Raw genomic sequence first — 15,955 nt, 5'->3', positions numbered from 1 at the left:
TGAGAACCCTCTCTGATGATGTCTCTCTGAGTTCTTCTTGGGGGTTCTACACAAAATGGCTTCCACAGCCTGTCTTTATCACAACCAAAACAAAATAGCTGCTATGTTACTTTGGATTAATTATTGTTCTACCAGGCAAAGAACTTAATTATGTTGAGGTCCTTTGAAGTCCCATCCTGTCTCATATTCTCTCAGAAGCCAAGAGGTTTTCACACCATTTAGAAGATTCAATGGACATCCCTGGAAGAGTCTTTGCATTTTATTGACTCTTCATAGCCAGCTCTAGAAATAAGAGTCTGGCAAGGTCTGAACAAACGCAGACAGGTGCCACACTGTCTGTCCACACTTCCATTTTGGAAAGGGCTTTTAAACTCTATTTAAGGTTTGAAAGCCAAAAATGTGCCTTTAAAACATTTGTCCTTAAAAACCAATAATATCACAATTACACGTTCATGACACACTACTCGCTGAAGTCATACGGGTTTACCAGCGGTCAGGATTTTACAAATGTTCCCAGCTTTGAGTAAGAGGAGAACAGACAGAACATGTGATGATCCCTTTGCCAGGTAAAGCAGCCTGTCAACACTCACTATCCAGGGTAAAGCAGCCTGTCAACACTCACTATCCAGGGTAAAGCAGCCTGTCAACACTCACTATCCAGGGCAAAGCAGCCTGTCAACACTCACTATCCATGGCAAAGCAGCCTGTCAACACTCACTATCCAGGGCAAAGCAGCCTGTCAACACTCACTATCCAGGGTAAAGCAGCCTGTCAACACTCACTATCCAGGGTAAAGCAGCCTGTCAACAGTCACTATCCAGGGTAAAGCAGCCTGTCAACACTCACTATCCAGGGTAAAGCAGCCTGCCAACACTCACTATCCAGGGTAAAGCAGCCTGCCAACACTCACTATCCAGGGTAAAGCAGCCTGTCAACACTCACTATCCAGGGTAAAGCAGCCTGTCAACACTCACTATCCAGGGTAAAGCAGCCTGTCAACACTCACTATCCAGGGTAAAGCAGCCTGTCAACACTCACTATCCAGGGTAAAGCAGCCTGCCAACACTCACTATCCAGGGTAAAGCAGCCTGCCAACACTCACTATCCAGGGTAAAGCAGCCTGCCAACACTCACTATCCAGGGTAAAGCAGCCTGTCAACACTCACTATCCAGGGTAAAGCAGCCTGTCAACACTCACTATCCAGGGTAAAGCAGCCTGCCAACACTCACTATCCAGGCTCACATGAGAAACATGGAGCAGAATTTTATGTCCCGCAGGCGCGCGCCCGACCGGCCATAAAATTGCACAAGGTGATGTTGGATAAGCATCCCGACATTATCACGCACTCATGCGATATTTCGCTCGGCGGGCATGCACATAAGTTGAAAGCGTGCCTGCCAACAATTAAGAGGGCAATTAAGCCCATTAACAGTGCAGTTGTTTCTGGTTTTTTATGGCCCGTCCAACCTTACAGTTGGCTGACGAGCAAAGCGGCCAGGCGACCATTACAGTTTTCATCAATCTTCACTCAAAGGTGGGATGAGATCTCCATTATGAAGTAAAATAAAAATAAATATCTGTGGACAGCATTTTTATGAGGCATATTTTCAGGTGCATGATTATGATGCATGAACATTTTTTTTTGCAACTTTTTAAACCTTTATCTGATCATTTGAATGTCTGCAGCTCCCGGAGGCAGCTGTTGCCTTCAGGGAACTCTCTCTCAGCGCTCACCCACGCCCATGGTGACGTCATCGCCTGCCCTCTTCCCGCCCCCACCCCAGAAGTGTTGAGCTTTTCAACACATGTTTCACACTGGCTAGCCGGTAATGTCATGGCCTATAATTGAAATCACGGTTGGAGACCGATTGCGGTCAGCGGTCCGTTTCCTGGCCGTTTCCACTGATCGCACGCATCCGCCAAGGGTCAAATACAAGCCATGACCTTGGTAGCCCTCTGGTATCAACTCGATGAAACAACCCTACCAAATGATAGGGTATTAGAGTGGTTATGTTACTGGACTATTGATCCAGAGGTCTGGAATCCAGTGACATGAGTTCAAATCTAACCATAGCAGATAGGGAATTAAAATCCAATTTGATAAAAAGTTGATATAGTATGATGACCATGAAGCTACCAGATTGTTATATAAACCCAGTCCTTTAGGGAAGGAAATCTGCTGTCCTTACCTGGTTTAGCCTACATGTAACACCAGCAATATAGCTGACTCTTAATTGCCCTCTGAAATGGCTTGGCAAACCATTCAGTTGTATTCTAGGCGGTGACTCAGCATCAGCTCAAGGGGCATTAGGAATGGGCAATAAATGCTGGGCTTGCCAGAGCCTTTCCCACATCCCACGAATGAATAAAAAAATGAAGTTGAAAGATAATGTGAAAAAATAATTTAAACATAATCTTGTGTCTCTCAGGGTGGATATTACAGTTGACGGTGGACAGCATTGTAAACCAAGCTGTGACTGGCCAGATCCTCTCCATAATCCAAAAATCATTTAGTTCCCAATTATTACAGAACTGGGGAAGCATCACTAACCCCAGCCAAAAAATGTTCAATTAAATGTTAAACATCTTAAAATTATCCGCTTGAAAAAGAGTGAACTGATGAAAAACAGTAAGTTATCGATGAACTCATCCCATCAGGCGCAAAAGTATAACAGGAAAGGTGGCCATACCATGGCTTACAAGGGAAATTAGAGATAGTATCAGATCCAGGGAAGAAGCATACAAATTGGCCAGAAAAAACAACAGACCTGAGGATTGGGAACACTTTAGAATTCAGCAAAGGAGGACTAAGGGATTGATTAAGAAGGGGAAAATAGAGTACGTGAGTAAGCTTGCAGGGAACATAAAAACGGACTGTAAAAGTTTCTATAGGTATGTGAAGAGAAAAAGATTGGTGAAGACAAATGTAGGTCCCTTACAGTCAGAAACAGGGGAATTTATAATGGGGAACAAAGAAATGGCTGACCAACTAAATACATACTTTGGTTCTGTCTTCACAAAGGAGGACACAAATAACATACCAGAAATGTTAGGGAACACAGGGTTTAGTGAGAGGGAGGAACTGAAAGAAATCAGTATTAGTAGGGAAATGGTGTTGGGGAAATTGATGGGATTGAAGGCGGATAAATCCCTGGGACCTGATAATCTACATCCCAGAGTACTTAAGGAAGTGGCCCGAGAAATAGTGGATGCATTGGTGGTCATCTTCCAAGATTCTAGAGACTCTGGAACAGTTCCTACAGATTGGAGGGTAGCTAATGTAACCCCACTATTTAAAAAGGGAGGCAGAGAGAAAACAGGGAATTATAGACCAGTCAGCCTGACCTCAGTAGTGGGGAAAATTTTAGAGTCCTTTATAAAAGATTTAATAGCTGAGCACATGGAAAACAGTGGCATAATCGGACAGAGTCAGCATGGATTTATGAAAGGGAAATCATGCTTGATAAATCTACTGGAATTTTTCAAGGATGTAACTAGAAGAGTTGACGAGGGGGAGCCTGTGGATGTGGTTTATTTGGACTTTCAGTAGGCTTTTGACAAAGTCCCACATAAGAGATTGGCATGTAAAAATTAAAGTGCATGGGATTGGAGGTAGTGTATTGAGTTGGATAGAAAACTGGTTGGCAGACAGGAAACAAAGAGTACGAATCAACAGGTCTTTTTCCGAATGGCAGGCAGTGACCAGTGGGGTATCGCAGAGATCAGTGCTGGGACCCCAGTTATTTACAATATATATTAATGATTTAGATGAGGGAATTAAATGTAATATCTCCAAATTTGGCAGATGACACAAAGCTGGGTGGGAGGGTGAGCTGTGAGGAGGATGCAGAGATGCTTCAGTGTGATTTGGACAAGCTGAGTGAATGGGCAAATTCATGGCAGATGCAGTATAATGTGGATAAATGTGAGGTTATCCATTTTGGTAACAGGAAGGCAGATTATTATCTGAATGGCTATAAATTGAGAGAGGGGAATGGGCAATGAGACCTGGGTGTCCTTGTACACCAGTCGCTGAAGGTAAGCATGCAGGTGCAGCAGGCGGTAAAGAAGGCAAATGGTATGTTGGCCTTCATAGCCAGAGGATTCGAGTACAGGAACAGGGATGTCTTGCTGCAATTATACAGGGCCTTGGTAAGACCACACTTGGAATATTTTGTGCAGTTTTGGCCTCCTTATCTGAGGAAGGATGTACTTGCTGTAGAGGGAGTGCAGCAAAGGTTTACCAGACTGATTCCTGGGATGGCGGGACTGACATATGAGGAGAGATTGAGTTGATTAGGGTTATATTCGCTGGAGTTCAGAAGAATATGGGGGGATCTCATAGAAACCTATAAAATTCTAACAGGACTAGACAAGGTAGATGCAGGAAGGATGTTCCCGGTGGTGGGGGAGTCCAGAACCAGGGGTCACAGTCTGAGGATATGAGGTCGACCATTTAGGACTGAGATGAGGAGAAATTTCTTCACCCAGAGAGTGGTGAGCCTGTGGAATTCATTACCACAGAAAGTAGTTGAGACCAAAACATAGTATGCTTTCAAGAAGGAGTTAAATATAGCTCTTGGGGCGAAAGAGGTCAAAGAGTATGGGGAGAAAGCAGGAGCAAGCTATTGAGTGGGATGATCAGCCATGATCATAATGAATGGCGGATCAGGCTCAAAGGGCTGAATGGCCTACTCCTGCTCCTAGTTTCTATGCTACTATGTTTCTATGATATTTTCATGGCCTGTGCATCAATCATTATTGAGGCACAATATTCTTTTTATTTGCCATTTCATAATCAGATGCAAGTCTTGACTGAGAATGTTAGTAAGTCATTCTCCCAACTTAAGGGCAGCATAACTGAGCTATATCATGGCATCCTCCCCTAATTCACATATGCACCATTCACAGGATTCACTGGACAGTTCAAAGAAGCAGAAGGTCTAGTTTCTATTCCCCTCTTTAACCCAGGGATAAAGGTGCCAATTTTAGGACACGAGATTCTGCACCAGCCAGGACCAGCAACCAAACCTGTGAACTTCCGCTCTCCGAGTGCTGCACTAAGCAGCACCCTTAGCCATCACTACCCCAGGCATGAAACAGAGGAAGATGAAAACTAAAGGTCCATTCAGTTCTTCCACCATCCTGGTAGTCACATAACACAATGAAGGAGTTTGTTCTGATGAAAAGTCTCTTCTTTTATTCATTCATGGGACGTGGGCTTCGCTGCCTGGGACAGCATTTATTGCCCATCCTTAACTACCCTTCAGAAAGTGGTGGTGAGCTGCCTTCTTGAACCGCTGCAGTCCATGTGGTGTAGGTACACCCACACTGCTGTTAGGGAGGGAGTTCCAGGATTTTGACCCAGCGACAGTGAAGGTACAACAATATGTTTCCAAATCAGGATGATGAGTGACTTGGAGAGGAGCTTCCAGGTAGTGCTGTTCCCATGTGTCTGCTGCCCTTGTCCTTCTAGATGGTGCTGTCATGGGTTTGGAAGATGCTGTCTAAGAAGCCTTGGTGAGTTCCTGCAGTGCATCTCGTAGATGATACACACTGCTGCCACTGTGCATTTGTGGTGGAGGGAGTGAATATTTGTGGATGTGGTGCCAATCAAGCGGGCTGCTTTGTCCTGGATGGCGTCAAGCTTCTTGAGTGTTGCCGGAGCTGCGCTCATCCAGGCAAGTGGGGAATATTCCATCACACTCCTTGACTTGTGCCTTTAGATGGTGGACTGGTTTCAGGAGCAGGAGGTGAGTTACTCGTCGCAGGATTCCTAGCATCTGACCTGCCCTTGTAGCCACCTTATTTATATAGCTAGTCCAGATCGGTTCCTGGTCAATGGTAACCCCAGGGTGTTGATAGTGGGGGACTGAGTGATGGTAATGCCATTGAAAGTCAAAGGGCAACGGTTAGGTTCTCTCGTGTTGGAGATGGTCATTGCCTGACACTTGTGTGGCACGAATGTTACTTGCCACTTGTCAGCCCAAGCCTGGATATTGTCCAGGTCTTGCTGCATTTGGACATGGACTGCTTCAGTATCCGAGGAGTTGCAAATGGTGCTGAACATTGCGCAATCATCAGTGAACATCCCCACTTCTGACCTTATGATGGAAGGAAGGTCATTGATGAAGCAGCTGAAGATGGTTAGGCCCAGGACGCTACCCTGAGGAACTCCTGCAGTGATGTCCTGGAGCTGAGATGATTGACATCCAACAACCACAATCATCTTCCTTTGTGCTAGGCATGACTCCAATCAGCGGAGAGTTCTCCCCCTGATTCCCATTGACTCCAGTTTTGCTAGGGCTCCTTGATGCCACACTCGGTCAAATGCGGCCTTGATGCCAAGGGCAGTCACTCTCACCTCACCTCTGGAGTTCAGCCCCTTTGTCCATATTTGAACCAAGGCTGTAATGACGTCAGTGAGCAGGTTACTGCTAAGTGAGTGCCGCTTGATAGCACTATTGATGACCCCTTCCATCACTTTACTGATGATGGAGAGTAGACTGATGGGGCAGTAACAAGTAGGGTTGGATTTGTCCTGCTTTTTGTACACAGGACATACCTGGGCAATTTTCCACATTGTTGGGTAGATACCAGTGTTGTAGCTGTACTGGAACAGCTTGGCTAGGGGCACAGCAAGTTCTGGAGCACAAGTCTTCAGGACCATTGCCTGAATATTGTCAGGGCCCATAGCCTTTGCAGTATCCAGTGCCTATGGCCATTTCTTGATATCACGGAGGTAGCATTGACTGAAACATTAACACTGTTTCTCTCTAAACAGATATTGCTAGACCTGCTGCGTATTCCCAGCATTTTCTGTTTTTTCATTTTAGATTTCCAGCATCCACAGTATTTTGTTTCTACGATAATGTTGTTGCTGATTAATCATAGCAATCAATCTCCACCAATTAATTTACAGCAGGCCCACACTGGGAGGTGGAGAAAACTCCAATAGTGAAGAAATGTGAGACCTGTGCCTCCTATGCAGGCTACTTTACCATGTCATATCTCATGTCATGGAGAGGGTGTTACCTGTTTCATTTTTCTCCACATATTGGATAAAACTGAAGGCCCTGCTCTGCCATTGGGAACCTTATTCTACAATTACAAATGTACAGTTTGTGATTTTCCATCCTGGTCATGACAGAAAACTGCAGAAAAAACAACGGCAATTTTCTAGCATGTCATCCATTGCATGAAGGCCCTGCTTGTGACTCTGGCCATTGGAAATTTCCACTCACTAAATCAAAGCACCTTTTTGCAACGATAAGAGTGGGGGTTTATTCCCAGCTTGGCCGACAACAGCTTTGATACAAGGAGTGCTGACTGATCTGTGCACGAGGCTTTACTGGTCATGTGGGACAACGGGGCAAAGATCACATGACTGCCACGTGACTTGAGTGCGTGACATTCCAGGAAAATTTTTGGTTGTGATTTTCCATCAGTTGGATGACGTATCTATCCAAAGTTATGGAAAACAAACAGATAACTGTTTTTACCCATGAAATTTGAGGGATTAAAAATGTCAAAAGTAGTTGTGCATGACAGGAATTGTCTATTATGGGCATGTAGTATTGCTGAATAAAAATAAAACTATTTCACTTCACTGTGAAAATATATTTATCAATGAAAAGTATTATCAAGGTCAGAATTGTAGAGCTAGGAAATAGAACATGTATATGTTGAGGGCCCAGTGCCAAAACTCTACATTCTCAGTTCAGCATAGGCAGAGTTCCTGCTCATGCCCTAAGATCAGAACCCGCCTGACTGCAACAGTTATTATAATTCCCCCACAGCAGCAATGTTTGTATTTTCTCTAACCAAGATTAATGATTTATAAATATATCTTCGCAGTGAAATATATCTTCATGCAGTGGATGACATGCTAGAAAATTGCCGTTGTTTTTTCTGCAGTTTTCTGTCATGACCAGGATGGAAAATCATAAACTGTGCATTTGTAATGATTTGAGCTGCTAAGCACCGGGACAGCGTTTCAGTCCATCTGGTCAGCATCAAACTTCAAAAAAGTTGTTTCTCTCAATCATAAAAAAGACATCTGGTTCTCACTTGAATTTACTTCATTCTCCCCCAAGCAGTCTATCCTACACATTTCTTGTCCACAGTGGGAAGCGGTTAAATCTAAACTCTCTCTTCACCGCCTCCCTCAGCTCAAGTTTGAGGTACACCCTACTGAGTTTTGTCAATGTTGAGCTCAATCTACATACATGGCTTCAAATCTTGACAGCTTTACTGGTCTCAACACTTCTTTTCTCCTCCAGTTTAAACATTCCCACTTTCCTTATTCTCTCATTACGTAGGGATGACTAATTCACAGTGTTTCTTTAGATGCCCCCTCTCTCAAGGATTGGGATTGCACAAAGTGCCCCAGAAGGTCTGAATTTGTGCCCTTTGTAAACTCAACATCATCCTCATGGACCCATGGTCCATCCCTCTAGCTAGCTATACACCAAAATTGTGATTGTGCTCTCTACTGCAGTCCCACATTGTGTTGAACTATCTACTCATAGGATTCATCTCCTATGTTATGGCCTATAATTCACTACCATTCACTTGAAAGTCCCACTGCTTATCCCTCTTCCCTGGTCTCATTATCTTACATTTATCCACATTAAAACAGAGCCCTCATTGCCAGGAAAGAGGACGGCTATCAATTCGGTTGCAGAGATGAAAGGGCACTGTGCTAACCTCCAGAACAATCAATTCATCAGCTCAAATATCTGAAACTCTATGATATATAATGCTTTATAATCATGATCGCATTGCTGTTTGTTGCAGCTTGCTGTTTCCTACGCTACAACAGTGACCGCACTTCAAGAAAAGCCTTAGGGCAAGGTGCAGTTTAAAATTGTTAAGTAATGCAAATGTTTCTTTAGTTTTGGGGATGGGCAAACTAATCATAATATTGTGCCCCAGTGATTCACGTGGAAGTGAAGACATTCAACAAGTTCATTTTTGTCACTTTTTACACATCATTCAATCTACCTGATAAAAAATACCTTTCTCAAGCTAAGTAGAACTATTCCTTACCATTCTGAATGCCATCTAGGAGTTGTGATAGAATACTAAAGATGAAAAATCTCCGCTGCATCTCATTGTTAAAACACAGACATTTAAAGTTTTATCTACTGTCATCCATTAAAAAGACTGACATTTTTTCAACATAGGTCAATTGAGAAATACAGTTTATATATTCGAACTGCTGTCCCCTGGAGTCCTACCAATATCCATGGTCAAAGTAGAGGCCCCGCTGGGCAAATCCTCTGTTTTCAAAAGCAATCCCCACTGCAGAGCTTAAGTATGGCCCTATAGTGTTCCTATACTAACCTTTGAATGGGAGAGAGACTCGTGAGAGTGAGGGCTAGTGTCCAATAATCTCACTGATATGTAAAACAATCGTGTAAATACTCAGCAAGTGAGTCAATATCTATTGAGAGAATAGACAAGTTAGCTTTTCAGGTATAACCCTCATCTATTCTGATGAAGGTTCCACAGTTAAAAGGTTAACCAGTCTGTCCTCTCCACAGATGCTGTGATGCCCTCTGACATGCAGAGTTTCCTTTATTGCTTTTAGATTTGTTCCTTTTGGATTTTCACCATTCATGTGGCCAGTCCAAACTTGGCAGACATGCATCACAAGAGTCTTCTACTCAGTCCAATTAGTTCATACCCCGGAGCTGAGAGTAGTTATTAAACTGTACTAACGACTGAATGGTATACGTTTGCAACACAACCACTTGGGGGATTATCTGTATTCCTGTGACTGCGCAGTGCAGTGTCTTCATCATACATTTCTTACCTGCCACCTAAGTTTTTCATTGCACATTTACCTCTTTACTTCATTCTGTCAAGAGTGCATCCTTCCAGCTCATTCAAAGCTCCAGGCTCGCACTCTGGGGGTGACAGAAGCAGCCCTGAATGGGCGGGGTGGGGGGGGTGTTAAAAACAAGAAAAAGTAATAAGAGCCTTGGAACATGGCCAAGGTGGGCGAAAGAAGTTGGGAAGGAAGAAACCCAGAGTCGCGAGGCCATCCTGGTGGGTCCAGCAAAATGGCCATAGGCTCTAAGATCACGTGCTGGGGAAATGTAGCCAACTCGCCCTCGTGCACGCGCAGACCCAGCCATTCGATCGCGTGCGCGTGCAGAATCGGCCCTCCAACCGCGTGAACGCGCAGGTCCAACAGGCATGCGGATCTGTGAGGTTCCCGGCGCCGCTGATAATCCCCTCAGAGCACAAAGCAGCTGCAGAACCTCATTCCAAAAGAAACAACAATGCGGAAACACAATCTTTTACTTTACACTGTGTGCATCCCATCCCTTTAAACTCATCATGTACTGATCAGCAGAAGAGTTCATTTCAGCACTGCTGCCGGGAGATGATGTAACCGGGTAATTGCAATGCAACCACTTATTAAATCCAAGTCTCCAATGCAATTCTACCCAAGTGATTACCTTCGAATGGTTCCCGGAAAGGAAATAAATATACACTAAACAACTACATACATTTCAAACCCTGGTTTCTCCACTTAGTTTCAAAGAGTTTTTTTTCCAAAATAGGTCCCAAAAGACTTTTGCAATTTTTGTTTTGCACATTAAACCAAAGACCGATTCTAGCATTAAAATACTTGCATCGAAGAAGTTTTTTGCTCCCAAAATGGCTATTGTGGATCAGAAATGCTTTCTCTATAATAGCCTCTAGTTAATGCAAAAAAAAATCATTTACCTTGCTGCTGAAAATTCGGACTCCTGATTTGCCCAAACTCCACACTGGCCGCTGTATACGATTGCAAGCTGTAATGCCATGTTTGAGGGATTTGAACAAGTTGCACGCTCTTAGTATCTTGGTCATTTTCGAATTGGGAATATAAACTGATTCAATTGATTTTAAATTTGACTTTAGTTTCTTTCGAATCTCTTGTTTCTCCCCTGGCAGAATTCAGCAAACGGCCGGACTGGCTCCCAGTGGTTGAGGTATGAATGCACTGTTCTTTTGTACTATTGTGTTTGATGACCCGGCAGTGTCACTGACGTTAATGGTTTGCAGGCAGCGACCTCGTGTCTCTTTGGGTTATTTCCCTTCAGTTCGATCTCGGGGTTCTCTTGTAAAGTGATGAAATCGTACCAGCTGCTTACAGCACACCAGTCCGTCCCGTCGTTTAGGACGTGTTCACATGTCAGCACCGTATTCCTCCTAATCAAACAGCGCTTTAATAACCTCAGTTTGCCTAACAGCGAATTAAAAAGGTGAACTCTGTAGTGAGGATGCTTGACGCGCTAATTTCCATCTAGAAACGTGCCTCGGTACAACCTGTAGCAAGAGTGAAACTGAATTGATCAGACGAGAACAAGACCTTTTCAAAGTTTTTCAGAATAATTCAACTGATATTTCTCCTGATCTTTTCTTGATGTTTTTTTCACGTTAACTCAGCATTTCTTTATTGCGCGAATGTTTCTGTTCTTATACAGAGAGAAACTGAATGGGGTGGAATTCATGTGAAATGTTTCATTGTAATTATCAGAGTGAAAATTCCACTTGCAAAAGGGTTGCTCATTTTTGCCGGTTGAAATCTGCGTATCAACAGGTTTAAAATCAGGCATAAAAGTTCAATAGTTTCATATTAAATCACTTTCCCCATGCTCATCCCAAAAACCTGAGTCCGCTTCTTTCAATGAATTTGTTACACTCGGTGTGACATTCTCTTTTATCAATCGTATGGGTGATATGTCAGATGCACCGGTATTTAGTTACTTTAGGAATCGGTTCTATGTACATGCCCTGAGAGTATTTGATGAACAGTATCGAGGTGGGAATCTGGGAGTGTTTCATGCCCATTTTGAATTGTCCAAGTCCGCAATAGCCGGTAACTATGAACATGTACATTGCAAAACGAGCTTTAAAAAATCGGAGCATGTGGGCGCTAGTAGCAGCGACGTTAGTGTTTAGTTTTGCCGAGGACAGTCGTCTGTTACATTTATAATATTGTATCCTATCACTCTTTTGACTGTGCTAATGATAAGGAAGCATCCTTGCATGCTTTAACTTCACATAGTTAATTACATTTCAGTGTTGATATACATGATAGGGTCATCATTGCGCAATAAAAGGAGCTTAAGGGGCCTGGCTTTTCCCTGATGTAACATGGCAGGCTGCATAAAATAAGCCAGTAGTTCACCCAGTTATTCCCATCTTCCTGGCGCTTCACCTGATCCAGGAGCTTGAGGCCTCTGTGTTTCGGGAGGGAAAGCCTGGATGTGGACTAGAGACAGTCTGCACCGGTCGGACCCACTGCCAGCAGCTATCAAGGTCAGCGCATGCTGAAAGTGTTTCCCATTCCAGGCTGCAACAGGACGAACTTCACTCAGTATGCTTGCATTTAACAGATTGCTGATGCCTCCTTATGTCATTTCTCTGGTTTCTGTGCCGGAGGAATTAAGTCAGGAAAATTGCCCCAATCGACACATTCGCTGTAATACACATGCAAGGTAACACGGAAGGCCCAAAATTCCCTTGCCTGGGTTTGCGAAAACTACATAATGTGGTGAGGACGCGGCAGAAGCAGGGGCAGGAGTTGTTTATACTGTTTGTCCAAGTCCTTTCACTATCGACAGACAGAGACATTATATCATTGCAAATAAAAGGGAATATATCACTCTCAATTTGCACCATAGTGGAAGGAAGAAATACCCGAGTCTTCAATATTCAGGCTGTGAGCATTTCAAATGTTAAAGGCCGGGTTCTCAGGGATTACAGATCAATCGATGGGTTTGGGGGAGACTCGTTAGCGCCCAATGAAATCGTCACGAGTTTAATTTCAGCTCTCTCTGGACCCTGAACCACTACTGGTGTGGCAGGGAGACAGCAGACTGAGTTTCCACCGCTCCCCACCCTCTGCCTGAGACGTCCAGTCGGTTGTCTGGCAGCTGTCTGTAATGGTTCAGTGTCCCTGACACCCAGGGGGTGGAACGGGGGCGGGGGGTGGTTATCACACTCAAGGCAGCAAATTGCTCCCACAGAAAAATCTGAATTTTTTTTTTTAATGACTAAAATAGACCCACTCAATGAATGGATAAGGTGGGAGAATTCTGTTCCGTTCCTTGTGTTTAAGTATAAGAGCCAATTAGGCCTGCATTCCTGGGGATGTGAAGTGATTTTCCATTGGTTAAAGATTATCATCTCACATTGTTAGGGTGGTTTATCTGTGGACAGGCTGGCTTGCTGGGAGGATGAAATGCATGTGTCCTTTGTGCCGATGGTTTTGTAGGAATGTTAAAACAATTTGTCTAATCATCCATTTTTAAACATATTTGAAAGAGCTGAAGGTTACACAAGGTCAGAAGCCACAGGTTGATACTGTGTTGATACAGTGTTTATAATTAAGTTCATTTAACCTTATCTTAATTGATACTTGATTCTACCTAGACTGGAGTTATCTGAGGGCCATGAGGGCTCGAAACGTTGACTGATTTCTTCTCCACCGATGCTGCCAGACTTGCTGAGTTTTTCCAGGTAATTCTGTTTTTATTTTGTTTTGGAGTTATCTGTTGCCTGCCAATACAAGGGGTTTTTAACTCTGCAGATAGGGACCACAGTGAAGTAGACAGTTGTATTTCTGTCATTGAGATTGAGATGATCAATTCAGCTGCATCTGGCATAACCTCCTCTCACATCCAACCGTCTCCCCTTTGTCCACGAAGCGAAAACTAATCCTAGGTTCCTCTCTGCCCGAGCTCAGAAGCAGTAATTCGCCTCATGCTCTCTTTGATCCTATCTTGTCATCTCCTGCTCCCTTGGCCCTTATCCCCATTAAACTGCTGATCACCCAATTTCCCTTCCTAGCCCCACATGGGTTGACATTGCAAACAGTTTCCTGCCCTCGGACACTGTCACCTCCCTTTCAAAACCACAATCATCAACTTCCAAAATCTTCAGCTCATCCAAAACATTACCGCTCACATTCTATTCCACACTTCCCTAAGTACCCAACTATCTTGAGGCTACATTGGCTCCAATTCCCAATCTCTCCCCGCCTGAACTCTGTAACTTCCTTCAATCCTACAATCCTCTGAGATCACTGTGTTCCTCCAATTTTGGCTTCTTGCACATCCTCTATTTTCTGCCCCCACCCCCCAACAAACATCATGTCTTCAGCAACCTGAGCCCAATGCTCTGGAATTCCCTCAATAAACCACTCCTCCTTGACGACCATCCTTAAAACTTTGGCTGATCTTTTAATATCCTAATCTGCTATCTGCTAATAGTTCCTTCATTGGTTCAACAGCTATTTCTTTGTGATTTTGTTTTTGCGAAGCCCCCTTAGGATACATTCATATATTAAAGAAGCTAGACAACTGCATTTTGTTATTAAGATAAAAGCAAAATACTGCGGATGCTGGAAATCTGAAACAAAAACAAAAATTGCTGGAAAACCTCAGCAAGTCTGACAGCATCTATGGCGAGGAAGACAGAGTTAATGTTTTGAGTCCGTATGACTCTTCATCAGAACTAAAGAGAAATAGAAAAGTGGTGAAATATATTTTAAGGGCCTCTATTTAAGGGGGGTGGGACAGGTGGAGCTGGATAGAGGGCCAGTGGACAGGTGGAGGCAAAGGAGAGGTTTATTCCCATCCATTGTTTTATCTCCACCTTTTAGCCTATTTTGATCCCTTCCCCCCACACCACCCCCACTAGGGCCATCTGTCACTTGCTCATCCTGCTCTCTACCCTTAATGTCACCATTAGTACATCCTTTCCCTAATATCACCACCGTCAACACCCCTTTGTCCTTTTGCCTATGACATCTTTGGCAATCTCGCCTTTGCCTCCACCTATCACTGGCCCTCTATCCAGCTCCACCTGTCCCACCCGCCTTAAACAGCTCATATTTCACCACATTTCCATTTCTCTTTAGTTCCGATGTAGAGTCATACAGACTCGAAATGTTAACTCTGTCTTCCTCTCCACAGATGCTGTCAGGCCTGCTGAGTTTTTCCAGAAATGTTTGTTTTTGTTGCATGTTGTTATTGTTCATCACCCAGTATACTGCACATATATACAACATAAAAGTATACTGCTCCCAGTATACTGCACATATACACAACATACATAGTATATTGCACCCAGTATACTGCACATATATACAAAATGAATAGCATACTGCACCCACTATACCACATGATATCACACCATGCATAGTATATTGCACCTAGTATTCTGCATAAACACACAATATATATGGTATACTGCACCTAATATACTACGCATATACACAACATCCATAATATATTGCACTTGTTATACCACACATATGTACAGCATAGTATACCGCACCCAGTATGCAGTGCGTGAACACAACATATATAATATACTGCAACCAGTGTACTGCAGATATACACAGTAAACATAATAACCACAGTGTACTACATCCAATAATTTGCACATATGAATAGTATGGATAGTAATTCTAGTGTACTATTGCACCTATACAGATTATACATAGTATGCACAGTATAACTACACTCAATATACCAAACATATACATAGTAACCATAATATACTAGACCCAGTATATAATACATATGCATAGAGTTTATATTAATGACAATATACTGCATATTTGCATAAATTGTAAGATCATAAATTCATAAGATTATAAGAAATAAGAGCACGATTAGACCATTTACCCATTTGATCCTGATCCACTATTCAATAAGATTCTGGCTGATCTGATCATGGTTTTAACTCCACTTTCAAACAACTCCAAATGCTTGCTGCATATTAAAGGGCACCCCATGACTGACACCATTAATTACGCCACACCCACAATTCCCTAGAGTCTTTGCACCACTCCACTTTGTCCCTCACTGGAACAGTTAAATATAACAGCAAAATAACATAAGCAATAGTAGCAGGAGTAGGCAGTAGGGCTTGTGAAGG

At 43.3% G+C, this 15,955-nt stretch overlaps 1 protein-coding gene across 1 annotated transcript in view; it reads right to left on the bottom strand.

Annotated features, from left to right (window-relative positions):
• Positions 1–11,666, bottom strand: part of cps1 (carbamoyl-phosphate synthase 1, mitochondrial) — a 206,628-nt gene extending 194,962 nt beyond the window's left edge. Inside the window, exon 1 of the mRNA XM_078551685.1 lies at positions 10,745–11,666. Within this exon, the coding sequence (XP_078407811.1) occupies positions 10,745–10,870 (126 nt within the window). The 5' untranslated portion in view covers positions 10,871–11,666. The remainder of the gene's footprint in view (positions 1–10,744) is intronic.
• Positions 11,667–15,955: the final 4,289 nt, after the last annotated feature.

The sequence above is a fragment of the Cetorhinus maximus genome, chromosome 11, assembly GCF_964194155.1.
Source record: "Cetorhinus maximus chromosome 11, sCetMax3.hap1.1, whole genome shotgun sequence".
Lineage (NCBI taxonomy): Eukaryota > Metazoa > Chordata > Chondrichthyes > Lamniformes > Cetorhinidae > Cetorhinus > Cetorhinus maximus.
The sequence above is the reverse complement of the archived record's forward strand: the minus strand, read 5'-3'. Positions and strand labels throughout refer to the sequence as shown.